The sequence below is a fragment of the Lucilia sericata genome, unplaced genomic scaffold (assembly GCF_015586225.1).
Source record: "Lucilia sericata isolate MDLA Ls3-8-SP2 unplaced genomic scaffold, ASM1558622v1 Contig000762F_arrow, whole genome shotgun sequence".
NCBI lineage: Eukaryota > Metazoa > Arthropoda > Insecta > Diptera > Calliphoridae > Lucilia > Lucilia sericata.
In genome coordinates, this window is record NW_023994759.1 from 192,971 (window position 1) to 220,145 (window position 27,175).

General features: G+C 29.9%; 1 protein-coding gene and 1 long non-coding RNA gene across 2 annotated transcripts in view; both read left to right on the forward strand.

Moving 5' to 3' along the window:
* The window catches only part of LOC119607927, a 63,818-nt gene that overhangs the window by 25,224 nt on the left and 11,419 nt on the right, over positions 1–27,175 (forward strand). Inside the window, exon 2 of the long non-coding RNA XR_005231771.1 lies at positions 10,100–10,245. This is a non-coding gene — a long non-coding RNA (uncharacterized LOC119607927). The remainder of the gene's footprint in view (positions 1–10,099; positions 10,246–27,175) is intronic.
* LOC119607926 (toll-like receptor 6) lies at positions 13,582–21,761 on the forward strand. Its single transcript, XM_037962087.1, has one exon. It carries the CDS (start codon positions 14,481–14,483, stop codon positions 19,089–19,091), a length of 4,611 nt encoding a protein of 1,536 aa, XP_037818015.1. The 5' UTR covers positions 13,582–14,480; the 3' UTR covers positions 19,092–21,761.

Here is a 27,175-nt window from a genome sequence, read left to right on the forward strand (position 1 = left end):
ATTACAGACACACACAGAGAGAGAGAGAGTTCAACAGCAGCAAAACCCACATGATTTATAAAACAAAAAAATGATGTGAAAAAGCAAATGCTAAAAATAGAAACAATTTAAATCTAATGTTACCAAACCTGTACATTTTTAGATTCATTAGATATTAAAGAAATGGTCTTTATCTCTTTTTTTTCGTTAAGAAATATGACTTTTATTCATTGACATTCAATATGAGCCTTTTATAACAGTTTATAGGTTTTTAATATAAAGAAAAGTTTCTTTTTTGAAATTGCCATGCTGATTTTGTTAGCAATAAACTTTCATTAAAATAAAAATTTTCCAAGAATTTTCACTTCAATTTTTCTTCATGAAAAATAAATGAAACGCATGCCAAATTAAAATTATTGGCAATTTTTTTTTACCTAATTTCTTTGTCAAACTCTGTGTCATTTAGGGTCATTCAACTTTTTTTTTCCAATATATTGTTGATTAACAGACAGATTATGGAAAAATTGGCCTTTGATGTAAAGTCAAGGTCAGTTAAGCAATAGAAAACAATTGATGAAAATAAATATTGTTAAAATTTTTTTTAAGAAATTTCATTGGAATTGGAAAAGTCGTTAAAACATAGATTCGATGGTAACTTTTCTTTGGAAAAATTACTAAGAATATGCTAATAATAATATTAGGGAGGAAATTCTAAATACATATCATATATAAAATATATTTTAAAGGGCTATTATGACTCTGATTTTTAGATACAATAAGATTCTTGTTTAAACCTGTTATGCGTAATTTCGGCTTTCATGCAAAAATATGCTGTTCATTAATCTTCGTGACGAAAAAGAGAGATAAACAAGGAGTTGATGAAGGCAACTCTATTTTAACCATTTCTTGACTAAAATATCAAAAAACCCCATTGATACTTTAGTCGAATAATAGTCCTTCGAACATATTGGAAAACATAAAAAGGTTTTTTTAAATTTAAATTTCATAATCTGTGAACTTAACATCTTAATATAAACATAGTTTCGATATAACTAATAATATTACTTGATTCACTGGAATACGCTCAAGGCTTAGTACAACTTCCTTTATTTATTTTAAGAATTTAAAAATCTAAAATGTTTAATTTTAAGGTTATGAATGTAAGTTCAGCATAAATAACTTAAACTCTTGCATATTTAAGAAAATTTCCAAAAATTATGAAAAATTAATCAAGTAAACTGTCGAAAGTAATCAAATTTGCATAATGTAAATAAGAAATAAAATTCAACATAGCAAATGTGCTTCATCATTGAAGTTTATATTTTAACTAAAATCCATCCTACCCTTTAAATTTAAACAAAATTTCTCTTTAATACTGATTAATTCCACACTACATACTTTAGAATTTAAGTTAAATTTACTGCTTACATTTACAGTACATACACTTTAAAATTCCCTTTTTTTAGATGCTTCGTAAAAGACCACAACAACTACAAACAACAATATTTTGAAATTCTTCTTGTTGAATACTTTAATATTCATTGTTTTTGTTTTCCTTTTTCGGTTTTATTTTTTTTTTTAAGTTGCTCTTGTAACACTTTATATATTTCTTTCGCCAGCAGAAACATGTGATTCTGTTAACATCTGTATGCCTTTAAACATTTATTCATACTAAAAATACATTATGTGAAATATTTGCAACATTTCCTGCAGATTTTTAAATTTTACTTTCCTGTCTGTACACGCACACACACACACAGGATATGTTTTCCTAAGATGAAAACAAATGAAAAAACCACAAACTCAGAGAGTAATTTGTTCTATACAGAAAAAGAGCATAAATTTAGTTAAATACTAGGCTCTCTCTTTTATTTATAAAGAAAAAGAAAATGTAAACAAAATATTGTTTTAATAAAATACAAATCAAGAAAATTATTTATTTTGAAAGGAATAAAAGAAGCATCTTGCTCAGAAACCTAAAATGAATGGAAATCCCTAAAAGAATGTATAACAAATTGTATATTTTCTTAACCTCATAAATTAATTAATAAAAATATGGGTCTTAAATTTAGTTTACCACTCTCCCTTTCTCTCTCTCTCTCTCTTTCTAGTTTTATGCTCTCCTTTTACTTACTCTCTCTTTACTATTTACCATTTCCTGAAAAAAAGTCTCCAAAAAATTTTAACATTGTCGAGTTGTGGTGTGTTTTTGTTGAGTTGAAATTTTTGTTTTGCTGCCTATTTGTCTGTTAAATTATTGTGCTAAATTATTTGTCTCTCTTGCCCTCTCTCTCTCACAGCATGTTTCCCACATACTATCACAGTGATGTTATTTATAATGTTTGCTTGAAGTTCATATTCCTAGAGTGAATGTATTTTAAAATTCTGTTTGATTGTCACCCAAAAAGCAAAAACAAAATCTGTGGATATTATGAGCATATTGCTATTGTTGTTGTTATGCTGGGATTTACTTTTAGCTACCTAACCTAGCTCAACTTGAAATTCTATTTGCTATATTTCTTTGCCATTTTTAAGGAAATCTTATTTGCTTTAAATATTTGACTTTAGAGCTAAATGTCTTAAGGCATCAACTAAATTTAAACTCCTGCCGTGCAGCCAAACTGTTTTAAAGCACAATTGTATAGGACATAGTAGAATTTCCCAAAACACAACCATCCTCCTGCTGTATTTGAAAATAGTTTAAATTTAAATCAATTCATACATTTTGCAATTGATAGGCTGGACATTTGTAGCAGTTAAATGTGTGTCAAACAGTGATAATTTCCAGAGCCCGTAGCTAAATGTCAAACAATAGCAAGTCAACTCTAGGACAAAAAATTTTTGGCGAATATTTTTCCACACCACCAGAGTCCAGTTGAAAGCCCGAAAACTGTAAATAAACGTAAATAATATGATTTTCCACTATTTACAGAGGCGGCCCGCTGTGATTGACACAAAGGTGTCAAAAGTAGTGGAAAAAAATTAAACTAAAACAAAAAACTCTCTAACCATAAACCTTTTGAAATAAATCAAACAAAATTGAAATTCCTGTTGAACAAATGTTTTTGGTACGAGTTACAAGTATTTTGTTCGATATTGCAATCAAATGACATGTTTAAATTAATTTTTGACAGTTTTGGCACAGTATGTTGCATGTTGTAATTGTACACCGAACTATACACACCACACATGCATAAATGTGTGAAATTCTATATTAATTTAAAGCGAAAATCTACAATTTCATGGCTGTTTTGTGTATTAAAGTAAGGCTTAATTTTGACAGTAACAATTTGATTGTCATTTTCATTTATTTCTCATTTTTATGCTTTTTGTATGTATTTTAATTATAATTAAAATGTTTCCGTTAATTTTTCACACTTACAAGCAACTGTCATCTGGAAAATCGGTTTTTGCTCATCTGTATGTATTTCTTTCACTGAGAAAAAGTGTGAAAAGAAACGGATTAATTCTAACCAAATGTTGCAAAAATTATCTAGAAGAAAAAAAACTAAAGATTCTTTTAATAATCGTTTTTATTTCTTAAAGAAAAAATTTACAGAGTTGCCATAAAAATGTTTTTTTTTAATGCTCAGATAGGACTTATTTATTTATTTGTCCATTACAATACTATTACAAATTATAATCTAATCTAATTTACCGAGCAGAGTGACGATGACCATATGTCCGTTGTAGTGTATCAGGTCAGAGTCTCTGGTGGGAATCGAACCTACACTCCACTCAGACTGACAGACTAGCACACTACCAACTAGCCTACCGGGCCACCCTAGGAATGTAATTAGGATTAAAAATTATCTACCCATCGATACTAAAAGTCAACAGCTTTAGACTACGAATTAGATTAGTGATCTTTGATCAAAGGATTAATTCAGATTTATGTTCTTTAAAAAAATTTAGAAACTTTGTAAATTTTAAGTTAAACATAAAAAGATCTTTCACAGATTCCATAACTATTAATCAGTCCTGTAATAGTAATTAGAATTGCAAAATTTCTCAATCCTTGTGGCCTGGAATTATTGCAAATGCAACCGTAATACTTAGTAGATTGGGCAGATTTAGTCAAGGGACTTAGATAGGAGTGTTAATTAGTGCTTCCACCAGCAATTACAATAAGACCATACCGGTATTTCATAGTTAGTATAAGGATGCTAAAGAACTAGAAAACTGGACATGAAATAAGGATAATTTTTGGTTGACTTTAGCGAGTAATATCTTTTTGCTTCGAGGTTTGGATCTTTAAAAATATTTTCTTTAATCAAAGAGTAACCAAATCTGTAAAAACTATTTCTGTATCAGTTTTAAAACTATTACATTTTTCAACTCCTCAACTTTCATTCTCCTTAAAACAAATCCATCAAATCTATCTTTATCACTATTATGCAACTCCAACAAATTGTGGCATCTCTAAATACAGCAATAATAACAACAACTATCATTAATATAATAATAACAACAGCAACAACTATCAAGTGACGGTTAAATGAGGTGTTAATTGGATTTTGAGCGCCTTCATCTCATTATCAACATTATTTTATTTTAGTCAATGGTAGAATTGTTATACTTTGACTACTCACACACATTCTCCCTCACACTCTCTCTCCCACTAACTATCACTATCTATGTATTCCAATATCAAGTTGCCATGGCTGTTACTAATGATTTCTTTCAAAATTTGTTTCCCGTTGTTGTTGGTGTTGCTGTTACATATACATTTTTTTATATCCTTTAGATATCGGTGTGTGGTTTATAAGAAGTTAAAGTAAAGATGTGTATGAATGTATTTTTTTCTTTTTTCGTTATAATGATGATGATTATCTTTCTTTTTTATGATTATGATTATTTCTTAGTATGTATGAATATGTGTATGTATGTATTTTGTTTCAACCAGTCATCATCAGAGTACATCTACAACTACAAATTCAACTATTACTGGCATCACAGATGTCCTGTTTAACTTCTTTCCGTTTTTTCTTTGTGTTGTTGTTGTTGTTGGTTTCTTTTCTTTATGATTATGATTAATGTTTGAGTAAATGTTGGTTTATATCTAGTTATTTTTTGTGAATTTTCTTCTATATTCCTTTGCTGGTTTTTATGTATGTATAGAGTGTTATTGAAGCGGAAGTTAGATTCGAACAGTTTTATTTTAGTTTTTTTTTTAGCTGCTTGCTATTCATTTTCTAGTTCTAGGTTAATGAAAATGATGACAGTTGTTGGTTCTTGGCTGTTGAATGTTGATGATGAGGATGGTGTTGTTAATGTTGATGGCAATGACGATGATGATTTTGATCCTGAGAACGAAAGTGATGCATAATTATAGTATGTTGCAGTTTATTATAGGAATTTTGTTAAAGATAAATGTTTTTTTGTTGTTGTTCATTTCCACCAGCACTTGTTACTCTAATGATGTGATTGTTAGTGGGAATTTTTTGTTTGTTTGCTTGATGTGTAATGTTTGACTTACTGATGTTTGCGCCTTTTTTTTCTCGAAAATAAGGGATTTTGCCGTAATTATCATTTACTACACTTTTTGCTTAAGTTATTTATCAAACAAATGCTGATGATGGTAACCAAAAATTAAATTCTAATAATGATGGATTTAGTTTTTGAATTGTGCAATGACGAGGGAAATCTTGTTGAGTTTAATGACAATGAAATGAGAAAATAAATGTTTGGTTAAGCCAAATGACTTTAATCAAGAGAACTATTAAAGTGAAATGAAATACGTTTAAAAACATTATTTCATACTTTTATTCTTAGCACAACATGTTCAATTCTTCTTTTTTTTAATTAATAATATTTTGTGTATGTTTTTAATATAATTTCTTTTTTGCCTCCATAATATTTATTAAAATATATGTCTGTTACAATAACTATACATAAATCATTTACCATTATTATTAACACTATTTTTTCATTTGTACATTGTGTAAAATGTGCAACTACAAAAAAATTATCATCATTTATTATAATAATTTCTAAACCAGCAGACTACTTGAATTGAAAGTCTACTAGAGAAGTGCAAAAATTTAATATATGACACTATACGAGTACAGAATATGAGTGGAACTTGTAATAACCATGATTTTATTCCATGTATATAAATGTAGCAATATATAATTCTTTTATATACATACATGCATATGTACAAGTGTACATACTTTTTACATATATTCATATGTATGATTATAATGTAGATGACAATTGTTAAGTTAAAATGTCGCATTTCAAATGAGTTGTAGTGCTTTTTTTTAATGTTAAGTTATATTTATATATTTTTTCTTTTTGTGTAAAATATGAGTGTGAAAATATAAGATTTTTATTTAAAACTACATATTTTTTTTTGTTAATTTTAAATGTAATTTCAAAAAAAGAGAAAGAAATTATGGTTTATAAAAAATGACACATGTTTCAATTGTTTAAAGTGCTAAATGTTATGCTGAACTTTGAATACAAAGTATAAGTCTTAAATTTGCGATCTATAGTTTGATTACTAGGTTAAAATGGAAGATTCATATAATGATTCTGATCTGATTGGTATACTTGGGTGTAGGTCGCACATTCAGATATTACTACTACACACAGAGGGAAAAGAAAATATACACGCCTGGTATCAAATTGACACCAAAGAGTTTATAATTGGAAAATTCACATTAACAAAGTATATACATACGTATGACAACACTATGTAATGTAACAATTCGTTGTCGAAATCTAAATTTTATACACATCCGTTGTCTAAATGTTAACAAACGTGGTAAGCTTACTATTGGCAACGGATTGTTTGTCAATAGTGAGCTTACCACGTTTGTTAACATTTAGACAACGGATGTGTATAAAATTTAGATTTCGACAACGAATTGTACGTATGTATATATTCTGACAACGGATGGTATTGGAAAATTATTAACAGAAAGGATCTTTGACAAATCGTATGTATCGTGTCTACATTTAATGTTCGAATTTGTTTATATGTATTCAATATTAAAGTTGTAAATCTATTATTCAGCCAAGTGCGGATCAAGCTTTACAGTTTATAATTTGTTATATTCTTTACTTATTACTTTGTTCATTTCTTTCCCTATGTTGTATAAAATATATTCGGTTTTGGAGAAGAAATTCCCTATTTTCCTCCCCCACGCCTGCACAAAGCCCCCATTTATCTTCGCAAACAACACAGGGCATCAATTAGTTCTACGTTGAAGCTTCTGATAATCAAAATTATTCTATACCCAATGACATTTTTATCTTAATTGAACAAATGCATTCAGTGAGTTAATCAGTTTCTTTAGAAAAGCTTTTTAAACAGAAACGAATTTAATGATTTTTTTCTGCTTTATTAACAATCAACTCAGAAAACGTAAATATGGCCTAAGGCAATGTGTTTACTTAACACACCAACCACTTTTATGCAGTTAGAAATATTAATTAATACCCTATAATTAATTTGGTAAACTTATAACAAAGATGCTTTACAAAAATCCTTCTTAATGAAATCTATAAAATGTTGAATAAAGGGTATTTTTAATTCGTTTCGCTGTGTAATATACCTACGCCACTAAATGAGCTAGAAAAAAAAAACGTAGATCAAGCAAATTAAATATAATGTTTATATTTGTTTTTATTACACAAACAGCCAGAGAGTAGACAAAAAACAAACTAAATAAAATTACACAATTAAATCGCATCCTTATTTTTTTGCTCGTGTTTTGTAATTTTTTTTCATTTTTGCTAGCGGCAAGTTTTTTTGTTTTTTGTATATATTTCCTAAATAAACCAGTCAAGTTAATGAACAATTCATGTCAGTTGCTAATTACCTTCATCGTGCATAAAAATCTTCTTTACTTCTTTATCTTTAATCACTGGAAAAACATACAGAAAATTATTTGTTTCTACCAAAAAGCAAATTCGTCTAACAGATATTTCCATCACTTTTGTTTGACTAACTGACTGACTTAGTTGGCTGAATGACTAAATGAATGAATGACTTGGTAACTGTATAATTTTTTTGTTGTTTTTATTTTATTGTATTGTTTTTGGAGGAAAATAAGTAAGTAAGTAATTCTCTTAATATGCCACAAAACGTTATAGACAATAGCCGGGTAATTAACAAAGCTTTTTTGTTGTTGTTGCTTTGTTTATATACCCAACCACAATAACTACCTCCAACTTTTAGTTGCTTCTTAAACTCAACCCTTGTTATGGCAAATAATACAATTAGTTTCTGATGCTTTTGGTAGTTTTATTTCGTATTTTTTATCTTCCTCTCTTTCTACTGCCAACCACTTTGTTTCTTCTCTGCTTCCCATCACAACAGCTTTTGTGTACTTGGATTTTGACCAGAACTGAAAAAAAATCATTGGAAAAAATACGTATTAAATGATGCAAAAAAAGACAATAAAATCTTATTTAGTGGTTTGCTAATTTAGCCATATCCTTCGCCCTCTAACTCTCCTTATGAGAATTCCCTGTCTAATTCCATGCACACTTGGAAGGCTTAATACTCATCTTGTCAGTCAGATAAGAAGTTTAGCTAAACTAAACACACACACAGATATCATGTATCCAAGCGAACAGATAGAGAGCGAGAGTAGATGGTTGCAGTCAAAATGTGTCAATTAAAATGGTAGAAAGCTTTAATGGTAGTGTGGTGTAAGTAGCATGAGTTAAATCAAATTAAATAAGGACAATGAATACGAGAATCAAGTTTAATATGGATTTTGTACGTATCCTTGTCATATATAATGTGTCCTTTTTTCTTTGCTAATTACTTTTTATAATTCTTGGAATAACCTTTTGTTAATACTCTGGCAATCGGTTTTATATGTACATATAATCTTGAAATATTCATCAGTGTCATGTCAGTCAGTTTAAGTTGGCTTCAGGCAGTTTATTTAAATGTCTGGTTGTATTTCCGCTTGTGCAGTTATAATTTTGTTAAGGAGCAGTTTTGTTTAAATAACTTTTATTTAAACGTTTTTAAAACTAATTTTTACAAACTTTTGCCTTGAAAAAGTCATTTAAATATCTTTTATTTGATATACATACATATGTAATTATAAATATTACGTCATTTCTCACAGCCTGTAGCTGTAAGAAATCCCAGGATATCATTAAGCTTAGACCCAGACATCTCACCAAGGTTAGATATGAAACAACTGCCAAGAAACCGGTTTCTCTTAACGGTTACAGCAGGGCATTGGCAGAGAAGATTTCTTCCTTTTCCCTGTCTTTGAAACTGCGACACTGTTCGTTGAAGGGGAGAACAAGTCGACTTGGCCCCTTTACATGTGTCTAGGTTATTCCACCTATTTTCATCCTTTTAAAGAAAGAATCTGAGGATACTGCTCTTGTTCTGGCAAGTTCATTTGGCTGTTCATTACCATAGTAGTCCCTATGCGCAGGGACCCAAACAAGGATAATGTCAGACAGGCGACCCACGCTTGACAGATCCTTCTTGTATTATCTAACTAATAGGGAAGTAGTAGTATAAGAGTTTAGTGAGAGAAGTGCTGCTTGACTATCGACAAAGATTCATATGTTGCCGCGAATATTGAGGTCATGTAGTACCCTACAGGCCGACATCGCAAATATTTCAGTCTGAAAGACACTACAGTTGTTGCGAAGACGGTGAGATATACTTACCCCAGCTTTTTCACAGAAGATACCAGAACCAACACTGAAGTTGATTTTAGAATCATCTGTAAAGATTCTGGTGGTATAATCGCTCGGTAGGTTACCTCTACACCAATCGCCCCTGAAAGGAACTCCGACTTTGAAAACACTATCAAAGTCCGTGAGTGGGCTGGTTGGTTCAAGATTGTTTAAACAAACTAAAATAATTTACTTCCGTTTCACAATCGTTAGCACCTTTTCTTCAATAAAGATTTCATTTTAACAATTTAAATTTATTTTTTGTTTTTTTGCCATCAAAAGTCATTGTTTTTTAAACAAAAAACTAAAAAATATAAGACTTTTCCAACTTCAAATTAAGATTAAGTACTTTATAGATTTTTAAACATCTTTCGTTTGTTTTTCTATTTAGTGAACACATTAATTCTATTTTATTCCTTTTTTTGTATATTTTCTTTATTTTTTATTATAGTTTTCTTCTTTATGATGGTCAATACGAGTATCATTTTGTCATTTATCACAAGCAATTTCTTCTCTCAACTAGTTTGGTCTAACAATTGTTGAAAAAGTGTGTGTTGTGTGTGGCAAGGAAAAGGAAACAGGAAGTTAACCATAGAGGTAAGTTTTGTTTGAAAATTTCTATACAATTTAATTCAATTACATTTGATTTGTTAGTATTTTTTTTTTTTTTTTTTTTTTTGCAATCTTTATGTTATAATTTTGTTTGTGATAACTGAAGTCTAGTAAGCAATTCAATAAGAACTGAAACATATTACCATGTGTGTGGTGGTAAATTTTTTTCTTAATTTCTTGCTTGTGTTTTCTTTGACCATTGTTTGACAATTTCCTGTGGGAATTTTATTTTGACATTTCAATTATAAAGATATTTTCATCTATCACCAGAAACTCTTTGTTTTCTTAAAGAACATTTTTGTCTTTTATTAAATTTAAAGTATGGTTTTGCCATTTAATTTGTGTGGCCACACAAATGTCAATTTCTTAGTATTCATCCTTAATTATCTGCCTTGCATACATATGCATAGGATAATTATTGCAAAAATAAATTTATATTTATAATCAACATTTTTGTTGGCTATTTTCCCACCAAGACCTAAAACAAACACATTATCCTTGACTGCTGCAAAGCCATAAAATAAAATAATCAACCTTTAAAAGTAAAGAAAAGACAACAACACTTAGTAGGACTAACAAATATTTGTACACAAAAAAAGTGTAAATGTGCAAATCGTACTCTTATACTCGCAGCTACAAAAATTTATTGCACGCAAAACAACCTTGACTTAATGGCTGTTACTTGCCCACAAAACCGAGGTTTATAGAGGATTTGCCAATTTCTCACTTACCGCAACGTAACAGCCAACACAAACATACATATATCGGGGTTTTTTGTAGTTTATTCTTGGCTTTTTTTTCTTTAGTTTCTAGCAGGAAAAATCATTTTAGATTTACACTCTAGAGAACCTTGAGAGTTTTCCTACAAGCCCCAGCAATAAAATATTAAAATAAAAATAAAACTTTTTTTATATTTTGTTTGGAACAATAAATAAAAAAAACATAAAGCATGAAAAACAAACTATAAAAATTCATATTGTAATTGGAATTTCATAGTTTTTCGTATAAAAAGATGAAAATTTAAAACTTTTCACCATATGATTTCGAATATAATATATAAATAAAATAATTGAATCATTAGCAAGGCAAGGTTATGCGAGGGTAGTTAAGAAATTCCATTTTTATTTAATGAACAAAAAAGCTAATAATTTACAGTAAAATATATGTAAGGATCGATAGATCAAAATTTAATTATTAGGGCGTAAAAGAGTGCTTTTTAAAAGATAAATTTAAGCTGTTCCTCGTAAAATTTTTAAGGAGGCTTTGTATAGGGACAATGGTCAAATAAGACCCTATAATTATAAAATTCATGTGCGTCATCAAGGCTAGTAAAGAACTTGATTTTGCAGCTTTTTGTCGAGATACGAGTATATTAAACATAATTATGAACTTAAGAGCCCTATTCGGGGGTTCAGTTGTATGGGGGCTAGGTGAAATAATGGACCGATGTTAACCATTTTCAATAGGCTTCGTCTCCGGTACCATAGAAGAATATGTGCCAAATTTCATTGAATTATCTCAAAATGCGACTGCAGTTTGATTAGAAGGTTTACATGGACGGACGGACGACATAGCTAAATCGGCTCAGAAAATTATTCTAAGCCGATTGGTATACTTTAATACTTTGGCACAAAGCCAATATAGGTGTAAGGTATAAATAATAGATTAACGAACTGAACTCGGTGGTATTAACGCCAAATAGAACGAATTCAAATCAAAATAGGAATTATATTGATTTTTTCACTTTCCATTATTAACATCTGAAAATCTGGGTATAAAATCGAACTTCTGGAGAAAAAAATTTCATGAACTGTTTATGAAAACTTATGCAATTTAAAAAAATATTTCCTTTACTTCACAAAATCTTTAATTCTAAAAAGTCGAACCATTCTTAAGCCTGCTTTAGACTAAGCGAATTAAAATATTATCCTATTACACTGAAAACTGTATCGATTTCTTTAAAATCTTGTTACGAAAGCAGCAGCTGTTTCTTTAAGTTTAAAGAACTCTGAAACTTTGTCTTTAAATTAATAAGATTTTAGTCTTTTTGTAAATTCTTAAAGAAAATTACGTTACCTTTAAAGAAACACTATTGATTTTCTAAAAAAAAAAAACAACAACACAATGATAACCAAAGACTCATAATTGTCAACCTTAAATCTTTGTAAGTAGAAAAAATGGTCCAAAATAAGTCTGCTTTTTTAACAATATAAAGCGGAAGTAAATGGTATGTTAAATCTCATATAAGGATTTGCTTATAACAAAAGCAGAAACACAGATTTGTTTTCTTCTCTTCGGTTTGTTGAACGTATGTCTTCAAACTGACTGACAGACAGACAGACATGTATTGAGTATGAGTATGTTTATAATCAGCTTAAATTATAAAGCGGATTTAAAAAGGACATCGTTGTTCTTAATTTAAAAGGAAATACGCATAACTATTTGTCTATATACACCATGTATGATGATGCCCTTAACTTCTTATGTTCTGCTGCTTTTGTGATTTATTTCTGGCTTTATACAGTTCCTTTACTGCTTTCTTTTTTGATAGATTAAATTTAAACATAGTTGACTTTTTATATCTTGGATTCAAAATTAACAACAACAAAAGTTCTATGACGTTGTTTTCCTTTTTTGTCTAAAGGAACTAAAAAATTAAACACATGGAATTTTGCAAACTCATGTTATTTTAACGTTACTGTGTGTTTTTATCTCACAGTAAGATAATTAGAAAAAAAGAATGAAATCTTAACATAATGTTATTTTTAAATGATTTTTGTATTCTTTTTGATATCCTGCTGTGGTGAAAAATTTCAGTTTTTCTTGCTGTTTTACTTTTTAAAGAAAATCTGTTGCGACAGCTGTTGGGCAAGGATTCTGTAAGTCATGAGAAGTTTAAACAGAAGAAAAAAATGAGAAAAATTAAAGAAAAACAACAAAGCTGTGCGGCGTTAATAATTTGAAAACAAAACACATTTTTACCAACAAAAAAACCTAAAATAAACTCTACACACTGTGTATTTTAATAACTCTCATTTTATCACATGCTCTCTCTCTTTAACATTCACTCTCTGTATTACATTATTTACGCTCTGTTATGATTTTTCTACGCCCGTCCATTTCCACTAAATGTGTAACATATATCCTTTTTGTGTGATAATTTCTCTCTCATTATTTCTCTTTTTATTATTGTTCTTTTCTCTATTGTACACTTTTTTCCTCTCACTCTCTGTGGTCTGTGTGATTTCACTTTTAAACCATCACATCTATATAAGGGTTGCTTGTTACCATACACAAGTCAGTCTTTAGTTAGAACTTGATTACAAAACACCTCTACTCGTGACTCTAAAGAAATTTTATTAAAAAAATATAAGCAAAAGCAAGAAAAAAAATTTAATATAAAATCTATACAACTTAAGAAACGGGTGCGTCTTTTCGTATGAGTGTTTTAAAGTGAAAAGCGAAATAACAAAAAATAAACGAAATTCATTTAAACGTGTCGCCTTCCCGCATACATTATAATTAAATTTAATAACGTTTAATGTTCCTAATTAGACAAAAAGCCCGAGCAGGCAAGAAAAATAATTAAATAATGAAAATAAATATATAAAAGAAAATTCTCATATGAGTTGTTCTTCTTATTAACCATAACAACCGAAGTGTGAATATGTTGAAAAAGTGAAAGAATCCTACAAAATAAAACAAAACCGAAAAGTAACAAAGATTTTTTCTTCCTTCCTAAACGAAACAACATCTGCACAACATCAAATACAACAAAACACACAAATAGAAGAAAAAAAAATAGAATTTGCTCCACTTTATGTAAACGTCAAACGACAAATCCTTAAACATCTAGAAAAGCAAAAATATATAAAAAAACAAAAATAAAATAGAGAAAAAATAAAAGCAAATCGTTTGCTCGTGACGTGATGTGAAAATCGTAATACGAACTTGAAAACATACACCAACCAACAAACAAACACATACAAATAAAATAAATTTGCAAAAATTATTGAAAGAAATTTGTTAAAGTTTTTATAACGTGTGCCATAACAACAATTAAAAATACAAACAAAAATCGAAAAACACTCAAAATGTTTAAACTGGATTAATTGCAATCAATTGCATCTTTTATAGAAATTTTTATTTGGTTTTGTTTGGAAATTTTTTTAAGTTTCTTTAATTTCGTATAATTTCTTATTGAAACGACAACAACCAACATGGCATCAAATAACAAAATCATCGTCTGTGTGATGTGTGTTGCAACCATCTTGATCGGTAGTGTTAGCATGCAAAAGCAACAATTGCAAACAGAACAGCAACAACAACAACCTCCTTTATCTACACATGTCACTCAACAACAGCTGCAACAACATTCGAATGCCATAATGGGCGAAGCCGGTGTTTCGAATAATCAATTGCACACGCCTCCCAATGGAGCTCATAATACACGTTTGGCCAGCCAGGATATGCGTTATGATGCTCCTGATGACTGTCACTTTTTACCAGCCCTTGGGCCTGATCATCCCGAAATAATGTTAACCTGTAATTTGCGTACGGTCAACAGTGAATTTGACACCACAAATTTCAGTGTTATTCCTTCGGAGCATACAGTGGGTCTACACGTTCTTTGCAATGATGAAATTATGGCAAAGAGTTCCTTGGAACCTCAGTCATTTGCTCATCTACACCGCCTGCAAGAGCTATCGGTGCAATACTGTAAATTGTCGAAATTCAACAGACATGTACTGGATGGTCTTTCCCAGTTAAGAAATCTAACAGTACGCACTCACAACACTTTGTGGCCTTCATTAAACTTTGACATTGAGCCAGAGGCTTTTGCTGTAGTAAATCAATTGGAACGTTTGGATCTGTCCTCCAATAATATTTGGTCGTTGCCTGAGAACATTTTCTGCACACTGAGTGGCCTTATTTCGCTGAACATGAGTGAAAATCGTTTACAGGATGTCAACGAGTTGGGATTCCGTGATCGCTCGAAAGATCATCCTTCAGATGCCACATCTTCACCAGAGAGCAAACGCTCTAATACTCCTTGCAATTTGGACATAGAAATTTTGGATGTTTCGTTTAACCATTTTGTTCTATTGCCCGCCAATGGTTTTGCCACCTTGAGACGTTTGCGTGTATTGCAAGTGAACAACAATGAAATATCCATGATTGGCGACAAAGCTTTAAGTGGTTTGAAGAATTTGCAAATCCTAAACCTCAGCTCAAACAAATTGGTAGCTTTGCCTTCTGAGTTATTTGCAGAACAATCCTCATCTATCCAGGAAGTATATTTGCAAAATAATTCCATATCGGTGTTATCTCCTAAACTGTTTTCAAACTTGGAACAGTTACAAGCCTTGGATTTGTCATACAACCAAATTACCTCTACTTGGATTGACCGCAGTACCTTTGTGGGTCTAATAAGATTAGTATTACTTAATCTATCGCACAACAAACTCACTCAACTGGATGCTGAAATCTTTACCGATCTCTATACTCTTCAAATCCTCAACCTGAGACACAACCAATTGGAAAATATTGCTGCCGAAACCTTTGCTCCCATGAACAATTTACACACTCTTCTGCTATCACATAACAAACTTAAATATTTGGACGCATATGCTCTGAATGGTCTATATGTTTTGTCTCTACTCTCCCTGGACAATAATCATCTAATTGGTGTTCACCCAGAAGCCTTTCGTAATTGCAGTTCCTTGCAGGATTTGAACCTCAATGGTAACCAATTGAAAACTGTACCTTTAGCCATACGTAGCATGCGTTTATTACGCACTGTCGATTTGGGTGAAAATATGATAACTGTTTTGGAAGATAATGCCTTCAAAGGTCTAAGCAATCTGTATGGTCTACGTTTAATTGGCAACTACTTGGAAAATATTACTATGCATTCATTCAAGGAATTACCCAGTTTACAAATTTTGAATTTGGCACGTAATCGTATTGCTGTTGTGGAACCTGGTGCATTCGAAATGACGTCCAGCATTCAAGCTGTTCGTTTGGATGGTAACGAATTAAGTGATATTAATGGTTTATTCAGCAACATGCCTTCTTTATTGTGGCTTAATATTTCCGATAATCGTTTGGAACACTTTGATTATGCCCATGTACCCAGCACTTTGCAATGGTTAGATTTGCATAAAAATCGTTTAGTTGAGTTATCCAATCGTTTTGGTTTGGATTCACAAATTCGCTTACAAACTTTAGATGCCAGTTTTAATCAAATCCAACGTATATCACCATCTGCCATACCCAATTCCATCGAGCTATTATTCATCAATGACAACCTCTTAACTACTGTAGATCCCGATACTTTCATGCACAAGACAAATTTAACACGTGTAGATCTTTATGCCAATCAAATCAGCACCTTGGACATCAAGAGCTTACGTATTTTACCAGTACATGAACATCGTGCCTTGCCTGAATTTTACATTGGAGGCAACCCCTTTACTTGTGATTGCAACATTGATTGGTTGCAGAAAATCAATCACATCAAATCTCGCCAGTATCCTCGCATTATGGATTTAGAGACCATTTACTGTAAGTTGCTTAATAATCGTGAAAGAGCCTATATTCCATTGATTGAAGCCGAGCCCAAACACTTTTTGTGTTCGTATAAAACACATTGCTTTGCTGTCTGTCACTGCTGTGAATTTGATGCTTGTGATTGTGAAATGACTTGTCCCACCAATTGCACATGTTTCCATGATCAAACCTGGTCTACAAATATTGTAGAATGTTCCGGAGCTGGTTACTCTGAAATGCCTCGCAAGGTTCCCATGGACACCACTGAATTGTATATTGATGGCAACAACTTTGTAGAACTGGCAAGTCATTCGTTTTTGGGTCGCAAAAACTTGGCTGTATTATTTGTCAACAACTCCAATGTGCAAATCATCTACAATACCACTTTCAGTGGCTTGAAACGTTTGCTGGTGCTTCATTTGGAAGACAACCACATCACCAGTTTGGAAGGTAATGAGTTCAGCAATTTGGAGAATTTACGCGAACTGTATTTGCAAAACAATCGCATTGCTACCATAGGCAACGGCAGTTTCCAGGCTTTAAGGAAATTGGAAATTTTGCGTTTGGATGGCAACCGTTTGCTGCATTTCGAGGTATGGCAATTAGCTCTCAATCCTTATCTAGTGGAAATCGGTTTGGCTGACAACCAATGGTCTTGTGAGTGCAGTTACTTGATGCGATTCCGTAGTTATTTGGCTCAGAGTTCTGGTAAGATTATTGATGCTGCCCGTGTTTCCTGTGTATATAACAATGCCACTAGTGTATTGCGTGAGAAGAATGGTACGAAATGTACTTTACGTGAAGATGTAGCCACTTATGTACAAGCCAGCGAAATTGAAAGTCTTTTGCCATTCTTACTAATGGCAACTTGTGCATTTATTGGTTTCTTCGGTCTAATTGCTGGTCTCTTCTGCTATCGTCGTGAATTAAAGATGTGGGCCCATTCCAACTGTCTACTCAACATGTGCTACAAGTCGCCTGGTTTTGTGGAAGATTTGGACAAAGAACGTCTTAATGATGCATACTTTGCTTACAGTCTTCAAGATGAACATTTCGTGAATCAAATACTAGCACACACCTTGGAAAACGACATGGGCTACAGAGCTTGCCTGCACTATCGTGATATCAATGTTAATGCTTATGTCACAGATGCCATCATTGAAGCCGCCGAAAGCGCTAAACAATTTGTGTTGGTTTTGTCAAAGAACTTCTTGTATAATGAGTGGTCTCGTTTCGAATACAAAAGTGCCCTGCATGAAATCGTTAAACGCAGAAAGCGTATTGTGTTTATATTATACGGCGATTTGCCCCAACGCGATATAGACATTGATATGCGTCACTACCTACGCACAAGTACCTGCATTGAATGGGATGACAAGAAATTCTGGCAGAAGTTACGTATGGCTTTACCACACATACGTACTAAACGTACAACCAACTGCCTTAGTAATCGTTCTTCGGTAAATATTTATGCACCAGCTCATGAATATCAAGCAGCACCCAATGGTCGTTTGGTGGGTCAAGGTGCTGGTGCCGGTGTAGTTAATGACAAACACTATGCTGACTGTGGAAACTATGCCACCATAAATGATTGTGTTCGAGGCTATGCCCCCATACCAACAGCAGCAGCGAACTGTAAATTCAATACCCTAAATGAATTGGGCTACAAAGCAACTAAAGACAGCAAAGAAATCCAACATGCCAAAACGCTGGAATTCCAAAGGCACCATCATTTGCGCCAACAACCACTAACCTCAGCCGCACACTTGCACCACCAACAGCACGAGTATGCAGTGCCCTCTTACTATGCCATAACTAATGGCCAGGTTTCAAGGGGAGCCGCTGGCGAAATTGTGGCTCCAACATACGACAGTGTAGACTACTCCAAACAGCCCACTTTGCAAAAGACAAACAATTGCGACTGCAGCCATGAACAGGGCACTGGGACACAAACTAGCAACAAACGCAAAGCAGGCTTACAATCTAGTTTCTCATCCAACTTTACACCACCTCCACCGCCAGCTAACCCACAGGTGACTACATTCAACTGCAAGAAACCACCCTGTACATGTCGCAAATCGACGGCATCAGCAACAGATGATAACATTAGTTGTAGATGTGCTGCCAAAAGTAGCAGTAGTAATAGTACAAGCAGTCACAGTTCCAACGACAGCTGTCGCCCAGATGAACTTAATCAGTATGAATCGAATTTGTCATTAAACGAAATCAATACCACCACAGCATCAGTTGGCGATGAAAGCAACAGCTTGTGGGCGTAACATCCAAATTACCAACAGCAACAGCAGGCGTTGCAGCAGCAGCTCCACCATCAACATCATCTTGTCCAGACCCAGCAACAAACAGCCGTTTGTTGACTTCCTCCGAATGGAAGAGCCGGTTTTCGAGATGATGATGTCTTAGTTTTTAAGTTTTCCAAGGAGACAGACTACGTAACCAGTGAATTTATGAAGTGCACCTCTCTATATTTCAAGAATAAAGGGATTTCCCAGCACTTTTTGTAAAAAGACAAACAACTCTACTCTAAACTACTAGAAAAAAAAAACTAAACTAAATTTTAAATATTTATTATTAATTGTTTTTCTTTTTTCTACTTCTTATTGATTAATTAAATAAGTTTAAATTATTTTTTTTTAGTAATATATTATTTTTGTAAATTTTGTTTTAGTTTTTTATAAATTAATTTTTTTGTATGATTTATTTTGTAAATTTTTTAGTTAAATTTATTTATTAAAAAAAACATAAAAAAAACCCTTTTTGGAAAAATATTAAAATATTTCGAATAGTATTTTTTTACAAAAAAATATTTGGGTTTAACAGACTGATAAACTTAGTTCGTTCTTTGTTTAAGTAAAATAAAAAAAAAATCATGTGAATTATAAATGTAAATATTTGGCTAAGATTTAATTAAAAAATACATAAAACTGAAATACATTAAAAAAAAAAATACTCATAAAATATAAACAAAATAATTTAAATGTTTTATTTATTTTTTTCAATTTGTAATTGAACTCAAGTTAGTTGGTTTTTAGTATGTGTGTGAAATTTTTCAATTGAATTTTGATGAAAGTATGACTTTCTGTACGCTGAGAAAAAAACATAAATGCTTTCTTTGGGTATGTAGAATTTGAGTTTTTTTTGTGTGGTTTTTAAAAACCGGAAATGAATATACATACTTACTTGTATTAAATTTTGACACTGTTTAAATTTTAGTTAGTGAGTTTGTGGAAGTTGTTAAAAATATGATTCATAATTCATATCAGTTGCCATGTTCATTCAATTTCCAATTTTGATTTTTGATTAAAATTTTCAAGTGGAATAACTGTTTTTAGATTTTTTTTGAATAGATTAGTTTGAATAATTTGTTTACTCTGTAGTATTTTAGACTGATACAACTTCGGGGTTTTCATTTCTTAATTCGAGACTTAATTTTTCAAATTGATGTTTTGATTTTGATACTTTCACTGTCAATTTCGTGATAAAAAAGCTTGTGTGAAACAAGTTGGCCTTAATTTTGGATTCGAAATTTATTTGTCTGTGAGTTTTTTATTTGTGAAAATTTTCTGGAACACAAGTCGAAGGCTTTTTTCTATAAATCGAGTATGAGCATAATTGTTTTACTTCTTACTAAGTCAAGTCTGGAAGCCAAAACTTGAAAAAATTTTCAAATTGGAGCTAATAGATTTTTTCCTTACACAATCATTTGTTTTTGTATTATTTTGATTTTAATTAATTAAAATATTTGCTGACTGCTATTCTGACATACTTTTCATTGAAAATGCAACTTTTCACATAAATTTTTACACATACAAAAAGCAAACAACAACAAAGGGAATTGTATATACAACAAAACAAGTGAAATGAATTGAACTAAAAATAATACAAATAAGAACGGCAAATACTAAAAAAGAATTGAATTATTATTATTATTATTTTAAGGTTAATTATTTATTTTATTGGTTTTTTACTAAAACAAAATTTAAATTTTAAAATAATAAGCGCCACTTTTCCGTTTCCCATAAAAACAAGAATAATAAAAATAATAAAAACAAGTCAGCCATATTTGGAGGAGAAGGTAGTAAAATTCTACTAAAAGTCTAAACTGCCATACACTCTAAAAAAAATCAAATAATTACATACACCTACTCATAGACAAACTTATAAATAAACAAAAAAAATAAATACTTTGTAATAATAAAAAAATAATAAAGAAAATAAGCAAAATAAGCATAAAATAATTGATAAATTAATATCTGCTTTTAAATATTTCATTATTTTCCTATTAATGTTTTTTTGTTTCGTTGTTGTTGAGTTTTTTTTTTTGTTTCTTTACGATTTTTATTACTCCTACACTTTTATAAAACTTTATTAAACCAATTAATATGCTGGTAGTGTTACAAAAACAACAACAACAACTTCACTACTGACTGCTACAGGAAAAGAAAAAAAGTTGAGAAAAACTTTTTTTTATAAAAAAAAAAAATAAATAAAAAATTCAGTCAAATAAATAAACAACCACTTTAAACAGCATAAAAAGCAACCAGAGAAGAAAAAAAAACGCGCATTAAATTTTAAAATTAACGATAAACATCACATAATTAATATTTAATAATTATTACAAAAAACAACTAAAAACAATAAAAAAAAATAAATTAAAATAAAACATCAATTGTTTGTTTTTAACACATAACAGCAAAAACAAAACAATTCATATAAAACTGCCATCATTAAAGACAACAATAACAACAACAAAATTTGTAAATTAACTAAATATAAAATTTATATTAAACAAACTAAATGAAGTAAACAAATATGGGAAATCAAAATAATAAATAAGCACTTAATAGCGTTTTAAATCATTTTAATTAATAAAATATTTAAAAAAAAAAAAACCAAAATAATATAAAAAAGCTCACATCACAACAAGAAAAAAAAGCGCGTTTCCGTTTTGTTGTTTTCTTTTTTTTATTTTTTTCTTCTCACTATTCTCTTTCCCTACAATATAATTTTATACTAATTGTTCTTTTTATGTTGTTGTATTTTTTTTGTTCTTATAATCAATCAATCACTCACTCTCTCTCTCTCGTAATTAAACAAACAAACTAACACCTTCTGTAAATTTGATACAAAAGTATTTTCACTACAAGTGAGTAAATAAAATAAATTATTTTTTATTATTATTAATTATTATAAAAAAATAATATGAAAAATAAATTAAATTTTAGCTAATAAAAATTTTACATTTTTTAATAGAGAAAAATCCTTGTCCCCACAAAAAAAAAAGAAAATTAACAACTTCCTGTTCTCCTCCTAAAAAAACAGGTTTTGAAAAAGGAATTTACTTTAAATAAATTTATTTGAAATTAATTGTTCATCAACTAATTTTTATAATAATTTTTATTATGATCTTTGTATTTGAAAATCCATATCCTGATTCTATTCTATTCATTTAAAGTTTAAGATTTGTTTAAACAAATATAGGTGGTTCCTCAAAAACTAGGCAATGAAATGATATTCAGGTCTGTTCAAATTTCGAGCTAACGGTTTTCTTTCCGATTTTCTCTCGAGCTTCAGAATCTAGCCTTATCCGTCGTTTCTATTTTGGATTCAGTAACCAGAAAGAATATTGAGCTTTTAGTACTTGACCGTATCCTAACTTGACTTTAATAAGTCCGTATTACATGTACCAATTTGACATCAAATTTTTTAAAACAAATACATTCAACAACAACATGTAACATTGCAACAATTCGTTGTTGCAATCTAAATTTTATGCACATCCGTTGTCTAAAAGTAAACAAACGTGGTAAGCTCACTATTGACAACGTTTGTTAACTTTTCAGATTTTCTCCATCATATCTGGGATTTGAAATATCGTGTCCGGAAATTTGAAAAAATGCAATTTTTTTGTCCCTTTAAGTCTTTATTTTAAAGTTGACCGAATGGACTTTCGGATGGCATACAATATTTTCTAAATAATGTTGACTTGGCACTGTTTTAACGCCTGAAAAAGGGTCAAAAATTGCGTTATTTCAAACTTCAGGATATGATATCTAAAATCCCAGAAGTGATGGAGAAATTCCAGATTCGGATTCAGCGTTGATCAGTCCTTTAGTTGACTGATCAACACTTTAGTTGAAAATTTGTATTTTATACTTGACTTTAGTAAAGGTGTACTTACTGTACTTATTGACAGCACGTCATACTGATTCAACTATGGATTTCTCAATTCTTTTTATTTTACATTTATAGGGATAGAACAAGGTCAGCTAGAAGACACAAACCGGCAAAATTTGAAAAAAGTCGAAACCCTGAGATCAAGTTAGACGTTTTTAAAGGATTTAGCGGTGCTGAATGCAAATATGAATTAGATTTTCTCCATCATATCTGGGATTTGAGCTATCCTGTCCGAAATTTTAAATAAACGTCATTTTTGCCCCTTTAAGCCTTTTTGAAAAGTTGACAGAATGGACTTTCAGATGGCATACAACATTTTCTAAATAAAGTTGTCTTGGCGCTGTTTAACGTCTCAACAAGGGCCAAAAATGGCTTTATTTCCTACTTCAGGACATGATAACTCAAATCCCACATGTGATGAAGAAATTCTGAGGCCAGATTCGGATTCAGTGTGATACTTTGATTAACAATTTGTCGGCCTGTGTTATTATTAAGTATATAAAATTGGGCTATTTAGAGACCCTCAACCTCTCCTTTCAGAGTTTGACTATGACGTCTCTTACTGGCTTTAAAATTTCAATATAAAGATGAAATTTGACATAAACATAAGCTATTATAACGTCTCAACAAGGGCCAAAAGAATCTGAGGTCATTTTCAAATCCCAGATGTGATGAAGAAATTCTGAGGCCAGATTCGGATTCAGTGTGGTATAGCAAAAGTTGTGTTTATTATATACCCCTGAACCTCTCCTTTCAGAATTTGACTATAACGTCTCTTACTGGCTTTAAAATTTCAGTATAACGATGAAAATTGACATAAACTAGGGGGCTGAACCACGCCCAATCGTATTATTTAATGAATTTTTTTGCAACCATTAAAACTAGTTCTTGTCACTGAAAATATTAAGAATGTGTGGTTTAAGGTCTGAGACCTTAGTCGCTATTAGACTTCTTTGCATAGATTCAACTTATAATGCTCCAACTTATAATGCTTTAATTTTTTCTTTACAAATTGCTATAAACGTTTTTGCTAATGGTTTCATGAAATTAGAAATTTCAAACAAAATCTATCTACAAAACCAAAGAAATTAATTCCTTTTTAAAACTGTTTTTTTTAAATTCCCAACTCCTCCTCCTTCCTTAAACGAATAAATCCCACAAAAAGAAGCATCCAAAAATAAAACAATTAATGCCAAAACTTAACAAAAACAAAGAACAAAAGAAAAACAAAAAACTAAAATAAATTTGTATTATATTGGTAGAGTATATGAGTATAATTTACTTTTTTTCTTCTTCCACTCTCTCTCTCGAATAAGTTGTAAAAATAAAATTTATAAAAATAAAAAAATTAAAAGCCCGAGATGATAGAATAAAATTAAAACAAAAAACTTAAAACTACTAATTATACACTATTTAATAATGCTAGAAAAAAGAAGAAGAGAAAAAAAAACCAAAAGCAACGAATTAAAACAAATTTATTTTTCAGTGTAAATTAAATAAATTATTTACTACTATGTATTTTATCATTATTATTTGAATTTAATATTATATTTGTGTTTAGTTTTATAAGCCAAATTTAATTGAATTGTGTACATTACGTTATGTTCCTAGTCATTGTAAAAATTTTGCAAAAAAAAATAAAAACAAAAAAAACCTATTTATAAAAATATATTTAAATGATAATGAAATGAAAATAAATAAAATCAATTCTGATTATTACATTTAAATTTATTTTTTTGTTTTAATTTATGTTGTTTAATTTTAGTTCTAACTCTAATACTAAGAATACTTAATTATAATATTTAATAATAACTAATGATAACAAATATTTTTATTTAAAAATTTAACAGAAAAATGAAACTGAACAAAAAAAAATTGAAAAAAAACCAAAAACTTTAAAACTATAAATAAATAATTATTTGAATATTGCAGAAAATTATGCATCAAAAAAATACATATATAAAAGTAGTTTTTATTGCGAATTCTTCTAAGGAGATTTTAAACAACGTATTCAAAAACTTTTTAATGGCTTAATGAACCTATTTCCCTTAAAAATTTCCGCTATAAACCATCAATAACTATATTAGTCATTTATGAATATGGGCTTAAAAGTTTTGGGAATGGGTTGTGACCTTTACAATGTTAACAAGCTTATGATAAGTTTATACTTATTGTTATTGTAATTTCTGTTTTTTAAGATGAATTTTGGGATGCTGCTCATTAACTTTGATTTGAAGGTTTATATCTTGAAGTCTAATAACAGAATCTTTTCACAACTAATTGTTTTCTAACTTTAAATATAAAATTCCAAACCAATTAAATCATTAAATTTTACTATATTATTGTAAAATATTTTAAATCCTTGTTTTTTTTTAATAATTTTATTTATGTTCTTCATTATTAAATGTATTTAATATAAATTTATTATTTTGATATAAAACCACATAAAATCGTACTTGAACACTTAGCAAATAATTAATAAATGACTCACATTAATATGTATACTTTTAATTTTATTTTATTTATTTATTTTACTTTTTTTTAATATTAAATTTATTATAATTTAAATTACTATCTGCTATTTAAAAGTTGCTGGCAAAAAAAAAAACAACAACAACAATAGCAGCAGCCGCAACAAAAAAAATCGTAAGAGAAAAATGAACAAAAATACATTAAATTAATTATATTTTATTTGAAAAGAGTTTTAATTGTTTAAATAAATTATAATTTATATTTTATTTAATTTTATATGAAATCATTTATGTGGAAAATTGCTAAAATATGTTTTTGACTTGATGTTTTGTGTATTTCACTCGTGTAACATATCATAAACAAGAGCAAAACTCTCCCAAATAAAGGGACATATTTAGTCCCTACCCAACCATTACCGCTAGTTTTGCTTTAAAACTATTTGTATATGTGTGTGTATGTATGCGAAAAAAAGTTTTACATAAATCCTTACATTCACTCGTTTAGTCATACATTTGTAAATATTTTAATGTCAACATAAATTTTGTTGGAAAAATGTTGTTTTCTTTATTATGATGTTTTTTGTTGTTGTTAATTTTTTTTCCATTTTTTTTGATTTATAAAAAAGCGTAAATTTAATTTCAACAGCATTTATTTGTTTAAATGTTTTATTATTATACTACAACTATTCCGCACAAACAGACTTATAAATCCTTATCATAGTCCTGCAGTTTTAGCAGCAGGAATAGTCCACTTTGTACTAGTTACGTGGCTAGTGACACAGCACCTTTTGATTCGATTGTTATTTAGGCAGTACAACGGTAGTTAGAAATAACTGAGAAGAAACATACATATCTAGAAACTAATAAAACAAGTATTCCTTCAATACCATTCTCTTTGAGTTGTTGTTATAGGCAAAGAGCTCTCTCTCGTGAGCTCTCTGATGATCTACATAATGCCGACACAGAAGTCTAATTTGTACCTATATTATTATTTAAAGCAGAATTTTAAATAACTTTAGTATTCCGTTTTGCTGAGTTTTTATTTTTTCCTAGTTATGTTCATTTTATTATAAATTCATATATTTTACACAATACTTTACACACCTACAATATTAATATAAACCAACAATAATAATAAAAAAAAAAATTAATTATTTATTTATATTTTTTGTTATTTACTATTTAAACAAATAATACAATAAATCTGTTATGATGGTTGTCGCACAGCACTCACTAGAGTAGTTGTAATAGTTGATGTTGCGACAAAAACTTTTTTTACAACAATTAAACAAAAATATTGTACAACATTTTTCATAAACAATAAAAGTATTTCTGTTTTATTAATACCATCACGCAATGACTGTTTTAAAAAATTTTAAGTAAATTTGTATAAATGAAATGAAACCCAGTAAATGGAATTTCTTAATCCTAAAATCTTGTCTTGATGATGATGCTGCCTGAGGTATTAGATTCCGCTTTTAAATATTTGAATGTTAGAAGAATATATCTATTTACGCATAAATTCTAAATCATTGCTATTTCTTATAAAGGTCAGACCAGGGGGCAAATTCTGACATTCGAAAGCGAAGGAAATATCTACTAAAATGTTTTAAAATTCTATTGAGATTCCCATCGACATCGAATGTCTGAATTTGCCAATAGAGTTTAGAATAAAAGTTTGGCTGGTTATAGACATC